Below are 16,855 nucleotides of genomic sequence, written 5' to 3' on the forward strand. Positions count from 1 at the left end.
GTGACCTCCTCTTTTATTTATTGATTTGTGATAAAAATGGCTGTATTGTAATGTAAATGTTAATCAGCAGCATCAGATTATAGACTTAGAATCTAGATCTAGATCTATATAGTTTTAGCTCTAGATTCTAAATATAGATATATTACTGTTTGCGGATCATGCCTAGATCTATATGCATGATCTAGTGGACTAGTCTAAGTATAATATATAGTGATTGTAACATAAAACATAAAATAAACTAATTATGATTATTATCTAATATTATAATAAATAAATAATAAATAAACTTTAAACTTAAATTTAAAGACATGATAATATTTAGATCTAGATTTTGTATATAGATCTATCTATATTATAAATATAATTTAATTATAATAAAGTTTTAATAAAGCTTATGTCACTTTATGGCTTACGGTGACTTATCATTATGATAAAGTGAAATCTTAATCTAGGTCTAGGACTAGAGTAGTTTATTTGGTAAAACTTTACATCGCAGGACCCTAGTTTTTCAGGTCAATTATTTGGCAGCTGTCTATCCGCACGTATGATGACGTACTGACGTGACCTCACCTGCTCGCGCGCAGAGCGCGCCCGGTCACTGCCCTCTCTCTCTCTCTTCTTTTAGTACGTTAAATCGTAGATCTATGTAATATAGATTTAGATTTTTTTTTGTACAAATTATTCTTGGAATAACTATTAATGTTTAAATGGTATTTTATGTTTTTAATTGGGGAATTTTAATTAATATATTATTAATTAATTACAGACCTACGTATCTTTGCTAAAAAAATAATATTATAAATCTAATCGTGATAAATCTAATCGTGTGTTAACTGTTTTGTTTCTTTTAAATACGTATTGAAATACATTTTTTTCTGCTCTCGTTTTTTTTTTTAGAGTATGTAATCTTATTTTTCTACTTTAAAAATAATTATAATTATTAAATATGCAAGCAAAAAATGTGTATTTTGTATATCTTTATGTTTGCGGAAATATAGGCACAGGACAGGGTTGACGTACTGCCGTAAATCCATAACTGGATTTTTATATTACGAGTACGCTACAAATGGACATTTTGTTAACCATGACGAAGTTGCCGACCGTAATAATTTAGGTCTGTAAAACATTACAAATGAAAAAAAAATAGTGTCAGCAAAAATATATAAATATAGGCCTATAACCCGTACATATATAGGATAACGGTACCATACATTTGTGACACAAACAAAAAAAAAACAAATTAAAAAAATAAAGATTAATTCATTCTCATTATTTATTTTTTATAGCCTTTTAAATATTTTTTTTATTACATAATATAGATCCAGAGTTTTCATATCATTAGCGAATGACTAGATCTATCACGAACTATTAGGCCTACATGATACTACCGACACCGTCTAGCCGGTAGTGACCTTGTGACCTGATTACCGTAGCGATAGACAGCGCGGTGCTGCCACTTGCGTAACATTCTTCATAAGGGTCCTGCGATGTAAAGTTTTACCCCCGACATTACATGAATTCGAACACTCGCTGTTTTTATGGTCATTACATCTTTATTTTGATATTTAATATGAAACTAGCATGCTGTATAATTAATGTGCTTGTCCATTTTCCAATGATTCTACAATTTCCTTCCATTTAGCTATCTTTTTATGTAAGAAAAAAGAATTTCAAATTTGTATGTCAGATTGTTGTTTTTTCCTATGTTACCAAATAAGGATGACTTTACCTCTTCCTAGGGTTAAGACTATATTTTTTGAATGGCTAAGTCTTATCTTATCTTATATAATACAGACGTTACTTCAAAAAAGAAGATGATTACGTCCTACGCGTCATGCATTTAGTCATGCATATTAACCAATGACTTAAATTCTGCCAAGTCTATGCTAATGAGGCATGAGCCTGGCAATATTTATTCTTTTTTTTTTGAGCTGATTTATTTGATTAATAAGGATAAGCCTAGTTGTTTGATTCCATACAAAAAAAAAAATAAATTAATAGGGTGTTTGAATTAAGTTACGATTTTCTTACCAAAATTTATTACAAACAGCTAGTTTTGGACATCAATGTTAATGATCTTATATTATATTTGTTTTGTTTTTTTATGTTGCTTTGTTATAGAGTATAAATGGGCAAATGTTTGGAGTGAGCTTGGTACATTGAATGAAGTTAAATGCCTAGATCTAGGCCTACTAGAATAACTAGATAGATCTAGATTTATATCTATATAGAGAGAATATAGAGGATTCAGCTATTTAGGCAAGAATGGCTATCCTTACCTGTACTATACTACAAAAGATCTTCTGTATTAGAAATTTATTAAATTATTAAACAAAAAACACAAACATTCAACACACATCTAATCATGCAAACATAAAATAATTCTAAAGTCTGTGTAGAAGTCACTATTCCAGTGACCTAATTTTGGTTGAATAAAAGTGTTTATCTAAATATTAATTTTTATTTTTTGTGTTCATATGTATGCATAATTTGAAAACATCTTAATGATTTCATGTGAGGGGCTATGCCTGGGGATTTTAAAATTTAGTTAATGTTAATATAGAATTATAATCTGAGTTTATTGATGCCTAAATATAGAGACTGTCTGAAATAAATTATGGTGTCCGGAATCAAATAATGTGGTTCAAATTTGTCTGAATTAAATGAAAACACATGGCCTCTTTGACCTTAAATATAATAACAAATATAGGTTAGGGGTACAAATATAAGTGGTCATCCTTATTCTACTTAAACTAAAGAAGATTTCGATACTTCATTTTCTTTTCTATGTCAAACCATTGTCAAATAATGCGCTGTCAAAGTCAAACTTTTAAATTTTGGCCTATAGGTGTCCGAATAGCATTGATACTACTCTAGATTCTAGATAAGTAGATCCATTTATTTACTAATTTAGTAGTAATCTAAGTATAGACTATAACACTATAGTCACTATATATATATATATTTATAGCTTTTATATAGTGCTACTTTCATGCTTATAGCATGCTCAGAGCGCTTTGGTCCAATCTCATTTGTGGACCAGTGGGGGGAGGGGGTATATAGGAGTTGGTTTTCCATTCTGCCTTTAGGAGCTCAGTAAACAACTCTGCCCGAGTCGGGTGTCGAACCTCGAGCCCCCTTCTAGGTAGCCAAGCCAAGACAAGTTCAAGCTCTCTTAGCCTCTCGGCCGCGCTTCCCATAGACTAGTAACTAGTATAGATTAGAGTATAGTCTAGATTATTAAATTAGATAGAGTCTATAGAGTATAGACATAAAACTTAAAACTAGATTCTAGCTAGAGTCTAGATTAGAATTAGATCTATCATCTAGAATCTAGAATGACTAGATTGTCACTATATGATAGATCCTATGTCTATATATACTATATAAATAATATAATATAGATAGTATATATATATATAGTTGACAGTCACGGACAGACACACCACACACTTATGAGACAGTCTACTCTATAAACTCTAGATCTAGATTAAAATACAAAAAGTATCTCTACTGACTAAGTACTGACTATACTTATGGCCCTTAACTGACTATTCTAGACTATTCTCTACATCCAGATTAGTAGTAGACTCGAAATGTCTTAGCCTTAGCTAGAGACTAGATTAGATGGTTTAGATCTAGATCTAGATGTCTAGATATAGATCTTTTTAATAATTAGATTAGATATATATATTATATACAAGTTTTAAAGTGCATGGATTTGAAAAAGTTGGTGAAACGAAAAAAAATTAGTTTAGTCAGATTTTATTTATCATCATGTAGATCTAGATATTCTAGACTACAAAAAATAAACTTAGAAAAAAGCATACGTTTTAGTATCTTAGAATCTAGATAACTACTTAGACATAATATGACACATACTATGAGTTATTGTACTTCATTTTATTATAGACTATAGTTTAGATCGGAAAGTAAAAAAAAAGTAAGCTTTGTTTATCTTGAATGTGTGATTTATCAAGATTGTTCTATAATAGATCTAGATAGAATCTATAATCTTATATAACAGACAATCTTTCAAAAAAGAAAATAAATTATATTATATAAATTATATTTTTAACCAGCTATTAATTTTTGTAACCAGCTGTTTTTTTCTTAACCAGTTCTGTACTACAGAATTAAATGATGTGATCCACAAGGGAGCTTCACTGATCAACAGATTTCCAATATCCATTCAAGTCTTCTTACCCCTGAACAATGTGTGCTCCTAAATTAAGATGTAGTGCTGCTTTAGTTGTAAGGTCACTACACACTCTGATAGTTCTTGGTGTGCCAGCCACATTACTCTTCAAACATTCCTGTAAGTATGTGCCCATCTGACATAGACATGAGAAGCATAAGATCTATAAAGTAAACTAGCAAAGACATGAGAAGCATAAGATCTATAAAGTAAACTAGCAAAGACATGAGAAGCATAAGATCTATAAAGTAAACTAGCAAAGACATGAGAAGCATAAGATCTATAAAGTAAACTAGCAAACTATTTTTAAAAATCTTTTTTTTTAAACAAAGCTTATGTATAAAGAACTGCAGAATTGCTGTCATGTGTCTCAATACTGTAGGAATAAGCTCTCTTTTTCTGTATAAATAGAAATTAATTAACTTACTGGTAAAATTATTTTTTTTATTAATTCATGCAATGTCATAAATAATTATGTAAAATTTCACCTTAATCTGAGAGTTGGAAGTGGGAGAAGAAACATGTACAAATGTGATAATGGTAAGGGGAATAACTCCACATATACAATCACATATCTCAATAAGTAGCATCATTTTTTTTTTCAATAGAAAACTAAATAATTATGAATAATTAATTAAATTGTTAATTTTTTTGTTTAATTTCTATTTTGTTAGGTACACTAAATAATGGTGTAAAGTTTCAACTTGATCCAAGAATGGGTGTGGAAGAAATAATGTGTATAAACATTGTACCAAACAGACAGACAGAAAGAGTGGATGATATAAGCTTTGTAAATAAGAAAGAAAACTCTTTTCAGACCTTGTGATCTAATACATCTATGGGCTTGGAAAATAAGGCCATCTCGTTGTGTGGCCCTTGGTTAACGGCTGTGTTCTTTAGTCTCCCAGTACTCCATTAGAGATGAGGGAGGAAAAAAAAAGAGGTAGCAGTAACCATAAAAGTTGTTGATTGGTTTCAGTAGGGAAAAAAAGTTCTCCAACCCAAAAGAAATACCACTACCCCATTAATATGATGCGCAAGGTGTCATCGTTCAGTATAACTAATTAGTGTCTTCTGTCTTGTTGATCCTGTTGAGTTGTTCATTTAATGCTTTACTCTGAATTAAGATCTTATTTAGCATGGTGGCACCAGTGTATTTGTATGCAGAGGTGACCTTAAGATAAACAATAGAAAAGGATTAATCAACGCTTTTTACACTTCTTTTTGGTCTCAGTGTTTGGTCACATGATTTTAAGTGTTGAAGATTTTAAATTGATTATTGAATGACGTCTTGACAGATATTGTTTCAAACCAACCCAATAATATAATGCACATGTGACTGGACACACCTGAGTCTACTGCATTCTAACTTATAACATTGGGAAATTAGTAGTACTAATTTATGAGTTCAGGACCCCCAGATTCCCCTGAGTAGCTTCACACTAACGTGACTTACTATAGGATTATTTTTATTAGGTTTTGCATAGATCCACAAGCCCTGAAAAAGGTTTTACTTAGGCAATTCTATAATTTTGCTACTTGAGAAGATTTGAACAAGGCCAAAATGGCTTAACATTTGTATGGATTGATAAGTTCACAGAAATGTTCAACAAGATAAAACAAAAAAATGTCTACTCCTGGCACTAAAAAAAAGTTCTAAAACCCAAATAAAATACCAGTACCCCATTTGAGATGAGTGGTTTCAGGAGGAAAAAGAAAAGTTCTAAAACCCAAATAAAATACCAGTACCCCATTTGAGATGAGTGGTTTCAGGAGGAAAAAGAAAAGTTCTAAAACCCAAATAAAATACCAGTACCCCATTTGAGATGAGTGGTTTCAGGAGGAAAAAGAAAAGTTCTAAAACCCAAATAAAATACCAGTACCCCATTTGAGATGAGTGGTTTCAGGAGGAAAAAGAAAAGTTCTAAAACCCAAATAAAATACCAGTACCCCATTTGAGATGAGTGGTTTCAGGAGGAAAAAGAAAAGTTCTAAAACCCAAATAAAATACCAGTACCCCATTTGAGATGAGTGGTTTCAGGAGGAAAAAGAAAAGTTCTAAAACCAAATAAAATACCAGTACCCCATTTGAGATGAGTGGTTTCAGGAGGAAAAAGAAAAGTTCTAAAACCCAAATAAAATACCAGTACCCCATTTGAGATGAGTGGTTTCAGGAGGAAAAAGAAAAGTTCTAAAACCCAAATAAAATACCAGTACCCCATTTGAGATGAGTGGTTTCAGGAGGAAAAAGAAAAGTTCTAAAACCCAAATAAAATACCAGTACCCCATTTGAGATGAGTGGTTTCAGGAGGAAAAAGAAAAGTTCTAAAACCAAATAAAATAATAGTAGCAATGAGCTTGAAAAGTGTGGTTTAATAACCAAGTATTTTATCACTGGCTTGTTTGGTTGAAGATAAACTGAAGATTTCAAAACATTGTCGATAGAGGAAATAACTGAAGCTCTCATAGTTGTTGTTTCGTTGTACTTTTGAATTTCTGCAGCATTTATTGAACTCTAGTTTTGCTTTGAAATCATTTGTGTAGTAATATTGGATCTATTTCTGTTTAACTTTAGAGATACTTTTATTAATAAAGTACTTAAACTGATGTTTATAAGCCTACCAGTTTGTACATATGTTGTTTTTCCTTTAAAAAATTCTGTTGGCTACATAAATTTACCAATTCTGGAACCATCAGATAAGTTCCTAATGGTATTTATTGTAGGCACGCAAAGATACATACACATGAATGTGAATACAACTATTTCATTGAAACATAATTTAAAATCTAAAAAAGCTCAATACTTGAAGATGAATTTAATACAAGATATCAATACTTGAAGATGATCTCAATACTAGAAGATGAACTTAATATAAGATATCAATACTTGAAGATGATCTCAATATTAGAAGATGAACTTAATATTAGATATCAATACTTGAAGATGATCTCAATACTAGAAGATGAACTTAATACAAGATATCAATAGTTGAAGATGATCTCAATACTAGAAGACAAACTTAATATAAGATATCAATACTTGAAGATGATCTCAATACTAGAAGATGAACTTAATACAAGATATCAATACTTGAAGATGATCTCAATACTAGAAGATAAACTTAATACAAGATATCAATACTTGAAGATGATCTCAATACTAGAAGATGAACTTAATACAACATATCAATACTTGAAGATGATCTCAATACTAGAAGATGAACTTAATGTAAGATATCAATGCTTGAAGTGGATCTCAATACTAGAAGATGAACTTCATGTAAGATATCAATACTTCAAGATGATCTCAATACTAGAAGATGAATTTAATACAAGATATCAATACTTTAAGATGATCTCAATACTAGAAGATGAACTTAATATAAGATATCAATTCTTGAAGTCGATCTCAATACTAGAAGATGAACTTAATACAAGATATCAATACTTGAAGATGATCTCAATACTAGAAGACAAACTTAATATAAGATATCAATACTTGAAGATGATCTCAATACTAGAAGATGAACTTAATACAAGATATCAATACTTGAAGATGATCTCAATACTAGAAGATGAATTTAATACAAGATATCCATACTTCAAGATGATCTCAATACTAGAAGATGAACTTAATGTAAGATATCAATGCTTTAAGTAGATCACAATACTAGAAGATGAACTTAATGTAAGATATCAATACTTGAAGATGATCTCAATACTAGAAGATGAACTTAATACAAGATATCAATACTTGAAGATGATCTCAATACTAGAAGATGAACTTAATGTAAGATATCAATGCTTTAAGTGGATCACAATACTAGAAGATGAACTTAATGTAAGATATCAATACTTGAAGATGATCTCAATACTAGAAGATGAACTTAATACAAGATATTAATACTTGAAGATGATCTCAATACTAGAAGATGAACTTAATATAAGATATCAATGCTTGAAGTCAATCTCAATACTAGAAGATGAACTTAATATAAGATATCAATACTTGAAGATGATCTCAATACTAGAAGATGAACTTAATGTAAGATATCAATGCTTGAAGTCGATCTCAATACTAGAAGATGAACTTCATGTAAGATATCAATACTTCAAGATGATCTCAATACTAGAAGATGAATTTAATACAAGATATCAATACTTTAAGATGATCTCAATACTAGAAGATGAACTTAATATAAGATATCAATTCTTGAAGTCGATCTCAATACTAGAAGATGAACTTAATACAAGATATCAATACTTGAAGATGATCTCAATACTAGAAGATGAACTTAATATAAGATATCAATACTTGAAGATGATCTCAATACTAGAAGATGAACTTAATACAAGATATCAATACTTCAAGATGATCTCAATACTAGAAGATGAACTTAATATAAGATATCAATGCTTGAAGTCGATCTCAATACTAGAAGATGAACTTAATGTAAGATATCAATACTTCAAGATGATCTCAATACTAGAAGATGAATATAATACAAGATATCAATACTTGAAGATGATCTCAATACTAGAAGATGCACTTAATATAAGATATCAATGCTTGAAGTCGATCTCAATACTAGAAGATGAACTTAATGTAAGATATCAATACTTCAAGATGATCTCAATACTAGAAGATGAACTTAATGTAAGATATCAATACTTGAAGATGATCTCAATACTAGAAGATGAACTTAATACAAGATATCAATACTTGAAGATGATCTCAATACTAGAAGATGAACTTAATATAAGATATCAATACTTGAAGATGATCTCAATACTAGAAGATCGTCAATGATTCATTTCTGTTACATACATAAAAATAGCTCTAGGAACACAATTTTTAATTAGAGAAAATGGTGAATTAAATATAGTGAAATGATGAACAGTGCTGACCAGGGCATTAACCATAGAGTACCTATTCAATAACTCTGCCTGCAACACAGGACTAGGCTAACAAACCACAAGACCATTCAGATTCCAAAAAAATCATCTTTTTGATGTGTAGTGCTTTGTGTCTTTCATTATTGTTTTAGCACATAGCTTCAAATTTGTATTAAGAAGAAAAGTCAAGGGAGTAATATTTCATTTGTTCAACAACAAAAAATTAAGTCTGGTCATCTTCTTAATTCTTGTACATTTGTTTCTTGCAGTGTTGTATCAGACATTGTTAGGTGGACAGCAGCTTGTGCTTGGAGCTGTCTACATAGCTATGTGGCTGTGGTCACTCACAATGTATTACCTGACTTGTCTAACCAATCCTGGATACATTGCAGTCACCAAGGAGAACAAGGCTTCATCTGTGAGATTTTTACAAAGCTTATATCAACTCACTCTGTCTGTCTGGTTAAAAGTTTGTACAAATTATTTCTCTGATACCCATATTGGATCAAACTGCACAATTATTTCTTTTACCTGGTAACACAAGAATCAATAAAACAAATTAACTAATTAATTAATAAACTAATGGTAATTAATTATTTTGTTTGATATCTTGAACAAGGAAAAATACTTGACTGAAGTCATGGTATAAGCTGAATTAGTCCCCTTTATAGGCCGCTGCTTGAAAGTAAGTTTGAAGCAAACAATAGATAATTCTAGCTCACTAGCAGAGTGGTTAGTATGTCAGCTTTTAGAAATAAATGCTTTTAAAAGTAATTGTGGTAAAATTCACCCAGCTAGGCCCCCCCCCCCCCCCCCCCCCCCCCCCCCCCATTTTCTCCATCTGGTCCAGATATGTTCTAGGATCATAGCATATTAAGAAAGCTAAAAGCACGAAAATTGGTACAAATATTTTTAATTGAACAGATTTATTAATTCTAGATTCATTACAAATTTAATTACATGACTGATCCAAACTAATTGATACAATTACACTTCATATTTAAGCTTTGTTGTTCTTTTTTTTTAATTTTTTTTTTTTTATGTTTTTCTTGTTACTTTTATGTCATGTCCCTTGCCTACAATCAAAAAACAACTTTTCTGTCATGTCCCTTGCCTAAAATCAAAAAACAACTTTTCTGTCATTTCCCTTGATAACAATCAAAAAACAACTTTTGTGTCATGTCCCTTGATAACTGTGACTTCAAGTTATTTAACTTGTAGATCTTGATGCTATAAACTTGTGACATATGTGGGTTCGGAGGTGCCTTGATTATAGTTCAAACACTTTAACAAGTAATGAAGTAACAAAGTGCTGATATGTTTTCTTAAGTTTTAATTATTTAAAACTTGAACTTGAAACAATAATGTATGTACAAAGATTTATACAACAGATACAGGATTCAGTGAAAATGATCAATGAGTAAATATTTACTTTAAAAACTAGCGACTTCTAAGTCTAACTTTCTAGCTCTCTCTCTCTCGTCTCAAGTTAACACTCCGCCTTTTATATCTTTCTTTAGGATAAAGAACCGTGACATCTCAATACCCATCCTTGACTCCTTGACCCGTTTACATTTAATTTTCCTTTTAATTGTTTTTGTAATTTAACATACGTTAATTATGTTTCCCTGCTGTAGCCTTGAACTAAGCTTTAATCTGCGTCTTTCTGGCATTAAAGCGTGAGTGCGCTGACCTGAGATAGGTACAATGTCCTCATTTTGTGAACAATGAGGTGTCACTAGAAACTGTGTTTGTAATTTAAGCTATGTTAATTTTGTTTCCCTGCTGTAGTCTTGAGCTAAGTTTTAGTCGGCGTCTTTCTGGCATTTAAGCGTGGGTACGCTGACCTGATTTGAGATAGGTACAATGTCCTCATTTTCTAAACAATGAGGTGTCACTAGGGACGTGACAATAACAATCAAAAAACAACTTTTGTGTCATGTCCCTTGCCTACAATCAAAAAACAACTTTTGTGTCATGTCCCTTGATAACAAAAAAAACAAACTTTTGTGTCATGTCCCTTGCCTACAATCAAAAAACAACTTTTGTGTCATGTCCCTTGCCTACAATCAAAAAACAACTTTTATGTCATGTCCCTTGATAACAATCAAAAAACAACTTTTATGTCATGTCCCTTGATAACAATCAAAAAACAACTTTTGTGTCATGTCCCTTGCCTACAATCAAAAAACAACTTTTATGTCATGTCCCTTGATAACAATCAAAAAACAACTTTTGTGTCATGTCCCTTGATAACAATCAAAAAACAACTTTTGTGTCATGTCCCTTGCCTACAATCAAAAAACAACTTTTATGTCATGTCCCTTGATAACAATCAAAAAACAACTTTTATGTCATGTCCCTTGATAACAATAAAAAAAACAACTTTTGTGTCATGTCCCTTGCCTACAATCAAAAAACAACTTTTGTGTCATGTCCCTTGCCTACAATCAAAAAACAACTTTTGTGTCATGTCCCTTGCCTACAATCAAAAAACAACTTTTGTGTCATGTCCCTTGCCTACAATCAAAAAACAACTTTTGTGTCATGTCCCTTGCCTACAATTACAAAACAACTTTTGTGTCATGTCCCCTGCCTACAATCAAAAAACAACTTTTGTGTCCTGGTTTACAGCTCCAGCTTCAGATGAAGCAGTGCATCAGCAGTGATGAGGAGTATGACTTGAAGGTGGCACAGAACAACAATGTTGATAATGACAGCAGTGATGAGAATGGGCATATGTTGCCTGCTGATGTCAGTTCTGGCTTCAAGTACCGGGTTTGTGACTATTGTGAGATAATAGTAAGTATGTCACCTCTGTTGGTGTTTTACAATTGAATTATTTTGTTTTACTAAATGTCAATAAATCTTGCCAATTGGTTATTACAGCAACCAATGAGGGCCAAGCACTGTGAAGACTGCAACAAATGTGTGCGCAAGTTTGACCACCACTGCCCTTGGCTGGAGGCATGTGTTGGGGAGAGAAATCATCGTTACTTTTGGTTATTCCTGCTGTCCACTTTTGTACTGATCACTTGTACATTTTATATCACTTGGTGAGTGAAATCATGAAGGAACTGTTTGATATACCAAAGTTGTTGTTTGTTGAAACAATGGAGTTACCCCAGTTTTGGAATGAAATCTGTCCATTTCAAGACAAAAAAAAATTGTCTATTCATATCAATGTCTTAATTTGTTCCTTATCAATAAATGAGTTGATTAATTATTTTATTAATGTTTATTAGTGTATATTATTTGTTGTTACAATACCTCTATTCAAGTCACTCCTTCATGGAGGAACCTAGGTGGGCGGACGCTGATCTCAAAAACGGCTTTAACAATTTTCCTGGAAATACGATTGATATATATTGCTGAGAAAAGAATTACTAGCTTGTTGGCGACATGGGGAAAACTCTAGTTTGACCGTTATAATTTTTCAAAGTAAAAAAAATAAATAAATGTACATTAGGCTAGAGGCTAAATCTAGGTCTAGCCCCAACATCAATTTTGAAAAGGGCTATTGCATTCTTAAAAGGACTATCGCGTTCTGACATTTCTGAATGTAAGGCATTATTGATTCAAAAATGTAACAAATTAATGTTCATGAAAATTTTGTGCATCATCTCCTAATTCTTTATTTAAAGGCCTGTCATTGGAATTATTCTGTAATTTAAAAAAACATAGCATAGTCAGCCATAGTGTACCGAAATTATGCGATAACTAATCAAATTTAAAGTTGCTTAAATTTTATTGAAATAATATCTATGCTTTTCGTATATTTTTTTACGTAAATTTAATATAGATTACATCTAGATTCTAGTTCTAGAGTCTAATTATTAAATCAATAAATAATTGCTAATCTATGCTGTGCCCACTGGCCAATTTGTAACCGATGTACATTCACAAAGCTGATGGTGTCAAAATCACAAGTTCGATACCAACTTTGTACCAAATATTTTTTTATTAATTTTTTATATTTAATTACATTTTAAGTAGTATAATGGAGGTACTGTCTTTTTTAAAAATGTATTTTTTTATGTTTTTCTTGTAGTTTGGCATAGGTCTTTTGCAGTACTGTTATGCTTCTTTTGTTAAGTTGAGGAGATCACAGTCTTAAGTTAAACTGAGTTGGGAATTTTTTTAATTCATGTCAAAAATTTTAATTTACTATTTACTTCAAGAAATGTCACCATTTGTGTAGCATACAAAAATAGTTTAGGAATGGGGAATGTTGATAAAGTATAAAATATAGGCCCTATATGTCACAGTCGCAATTCGACCCAGATGGAAGATTATATACATACCTATATACTGAATTTCTATGCATGGGATTATCAATAGCAGTGAAAAGCAATTCAAGGAGGCCATAAATATAGTAAATCTAATTCTATCATAGACTCTAACTGAAAACCCATTAAGTAAGCCATTATTTTTATTTGTATTCATTGAAGTAAATTCTTAGAAGATATCTTAAGATTTAAACTTCACTAGCTAGATCTAGATCAAGATAAAGAGAGCTTTTAAATATTTTTTATAGGCTTATGATCAAAAGATTATGTCTAAACTAGACAGCAGTGAATTGCTGAAATAATTGAGAAAGAATCCAGTTTTTAATTATAATAAAACTTTTACTTTGAGTGTAAAATGTCAACTATTTGGCTAGCGATTTAGGCTACTTTGTTCTACTTATTTTAAAAATAACATTTTTGGCTAAGCCCTATTTACTATCATTTGTAAACAAAAAAATCTATAAATATTTATAAAAATTATTATTTTTATCAAATTATTTGTTTAGTAGAGTGTATTGGTTTTATACGGTCTGAGTGAACAACATAACTACAGATCTAGTTGTAGACCTAAGTCATATGGATAATGTTTAATTTTAAATATGATATTGTAACTGTTAATAAAAAAAAATTAATTAAAAAATGGTTTCTTTCACATGCATAAATAGGCCTTTATTTATTGATACAACTAAATCACATTAAATCCAGATACATAAGATACTACAAGCTCAGAGCCTAAAAAGATATACACATTTGGGGTAAAATGCATGACATAAATTACTGCTAAACTTGATCCCTATAATTGTGTACATATTTTTTTTTTACCAATGTTACATTGAGATGTACAGCATAATGACATGCTTTCAATTTAAATATAGACTGCAAAATGATAAATAAAATATATAAGGAAAAACTAACATGACCACAAACATTTGTTTGCCAAGAAAAGATAAGTGAGTAAAAATATTGCACATTTCCAAACACTGAATAACTCGGTTGAAAAAGTGGATTTAACATAAATATTTACTTTTTACTTAAGTAAGCCTACTATAAAATTGGATAAGCATATTTTAATTTTTGTGTAAATTAATTATGTTTGTCAATATCTCTATATAAAAAAATATGATTATATTAGTTTACTAGCTTTGACCTTTTTCATTATTTTTTGTTTTGGTTATATTATTAAGGGCATCTACGTAGTTTTAATAGTTACAATCTATGTCAAGACACCTCATTGACCTAAATCTAGTCAACTCTTTTGTTGTAGGGCAACTTTACATATCCTAAGATCACTGCTTATATCAAAGGAGTGTTATTGTCAGGTTTCATTGTGATTGGTCAAAAGGTTTTGATTTCTATGAAAGATATACATACACCTTACATTCTTCCTTACATATCAAAATAACCATTCTGAGTTGTTACTTTCTCTATGAAGTGTTCTCTCTTTCATTCGGGCTTCTTCCTGGTCAACAGCTTGAAATAATAGGAGACTAGAAAACTTGATTTGAACATGAGTTTGAACTATTTCTTTTCATTGTGTATTCTGAGACATAACATTTTTCTCTAAATGGAAAGTAGTTAATACAGTTTTTAATAATTTTCTTAGTATGGATGTGATTTTAATAGATATTTAGTAATTGTCTAGTTTGTGCCAAATAGATGAATGTGACTCTTGTCTTCACAGGAATACTTTTGAATACAGAATATTCTGGTCAGATTGGATTGAAGTCAATGCCATACTATTTATAGATATCTTCATTTTATTCATTGGTGGTCTTGTGGTGATGGGGCTTCTAGGGTTCCATAGTTACCTCATGTTTAAGGTAAGTACATCTTAGGTTCTGAGTGTTATAGAAGTGAGCTCTGTAAAGATCTAAGTCAATGCAAATATTTGGGAAAGTTAGTGAGTTACTTGATCAAAGGAAAAAGCCCTCCCCCCCCCCTGAAATGACAAGAACTCCCCCAGGGGTTTGACTGTTGATTTGCTTTGATCTGATCTGGATTGATAGGGGAAAAATCCTGTTCTCCACCAGTAGTGTTGTTACAAGAAGGAGTAGAACATAACATATACCTTAGTAAAAAATATTACCTTGTTCTCTACCAGCTATTGTAATATCCTGTTCTCCACCAACAGTTGTGTAGTAGTTATTAGTAGTTATTTATAGAAATCTGGACTGATTGGGGGAAAAAAAAATGATTTGGTGGTAGTAGTAGTATTGAAATCAGTAGTTAGGGTTAGATGATTTGAGTAGTGTTTTCAACTAGTGTTCTCAAGTAGTGGCCCCCGAAAAGACGCTATTAGTTTTGTGTGAAATGTCTGTCTGTTCGTCCTGTTTAGATCTCGTAAACTAGAAAAGGTAGTGAAAATCCGACATCATAATATTTTAGTCCATTCAAAGTTCTGATGCAACAGCTATTTTTTTCTATTCTAAAAGCGAAAAATCTAATTTTTAAAAATCATTTATGCAAGCAGTTTTATCATAAAAATACACCACTTTTACAACTATTCACTATTAATAGTAACAAACACTGGAGGCTCTGTAGTAGGGGAGAGAACTATTTGCGATATTTTTAACACATTTATGCTAAAGGTTTTTGATTTTTTGTCAAAAAAATTTTTTTTTACATTTGTATTGCTAAATTAAGTAAGTTATGTCATACTAACTACTACAATTACATGAAAAAAAATGTTTACTTTTTTTTAAAATTTAAAACAACAATTAATAAGTAATTTCATATTATCATGTGCACTGCAGTGCTGATACTGTTATAAAACACTTAACTAAAGGAAAAATTATTATTCTACTGATATGAAATATGTTTTTTATTTGTTTTGAGGAATTAGAGATTGACCATTTACAAAGCAATTAAATCAATTAGATATTCATTATAAAACATCAGTTAGGCCAGGTTCACATTTAACTTAACATTCACTTTCACCTATCCTTTGGTTTTCTTGAACCGCTGGGGCGCCACACAAGATCTGTCAACCTTCTTTCTTCATTCTTCTCTGTCATTTGTCTTTGATCAAATTTAATTCTGATATTCTTTAAAAAAATATTGATACCTGCCTTTTTATCTGCCTGGGTGGACCACTTTGGGGGCCGATTTTGAGTTTGTGTTTCCACACAAACTGTCTTTGTAACCTTGTTTTGTTATGACAATGTAAAAAAAATTCAAGTGTCTAATTAAATTTTTATTTAAATAATTTGGTTTTTAGAGACTGAGCAAAGCTTCAATGTAAATAGTTTTGTTGCACTCTCTCCTCTTTTAATAATTGAAATAGTCCTGATGCTTTTCTTACTTTTGTGATTTTGGGTTTACTAACACTTTTAATCTGAATAGTTCTGTTGCTATCCTCTCTAAATTCTTTTAAATATTCCTGTCAGTCACTACACACACCCATTATTTAAATATTCCTGTCAGTCACTACACACACCCATTATTTAAATATTCCTGTCAGTCGCTACACACA

At 30.9% G+C, this 16,855-nt stretch overlaps 1 protein-coding gene across 2 annotated transcripts in view; it reads left to right on the forward strand.

Annotated features, from left to right (window-relative positions):
- The window catches only part of LOC106060269 (palmitoyltransferase ZDHHC12-B-like), a 23,593-nt gene continuing 6,738 nt past the window's right edge, over window positions 1-16,855 (forward strand). Inside the window, exons 1-6 of one of the 2 annotated variants that reach the window (XM_056042918.1) lie at window positions 1-52; window positions 4,122-4,318; window positions 9,364-9,512; window positions 11,729-11,896; window positions 11,984-12,150; window positions 15,065-15,203. In XM_056042918.1, the coding sequence (XP_055898893.1) occupies window positions 4,216-4,318; window positions 9,364-9,512; window positions 11,729-11,896; window positions 11,984-12,150; window positions 15,065-15,203 (726 nt within the window). In that variant the 5' untranslated portion in view covers window positions 1-52; window positions 4,122-4,215. Of the gene's footprint in view, window positions 199-4,121; window positions 4,319-9,363; window positions 9,513-11,728; window positions 11,897-11,983; window positions 12,151-15,064; window positions 15,204-16,855 lie in introns of both variants that reach the window. The other variant, XM_056042917.1, reaches the window with a different exon arrangement.

Source organism: Biomphalaria glabrata, chromosome 9, assembly GCF_947242115.1.
Source record: "Biomphalaria glabrata chromosome 9, xgBioGlab47.1, whole genome shotgun sequence".
NCBI classification, from domain to species: Eukaryota; Metazoa; Mollusca; class Gastropoda; family Planorbidae; genus Biomphalaria; species Biomphalaria glabrata.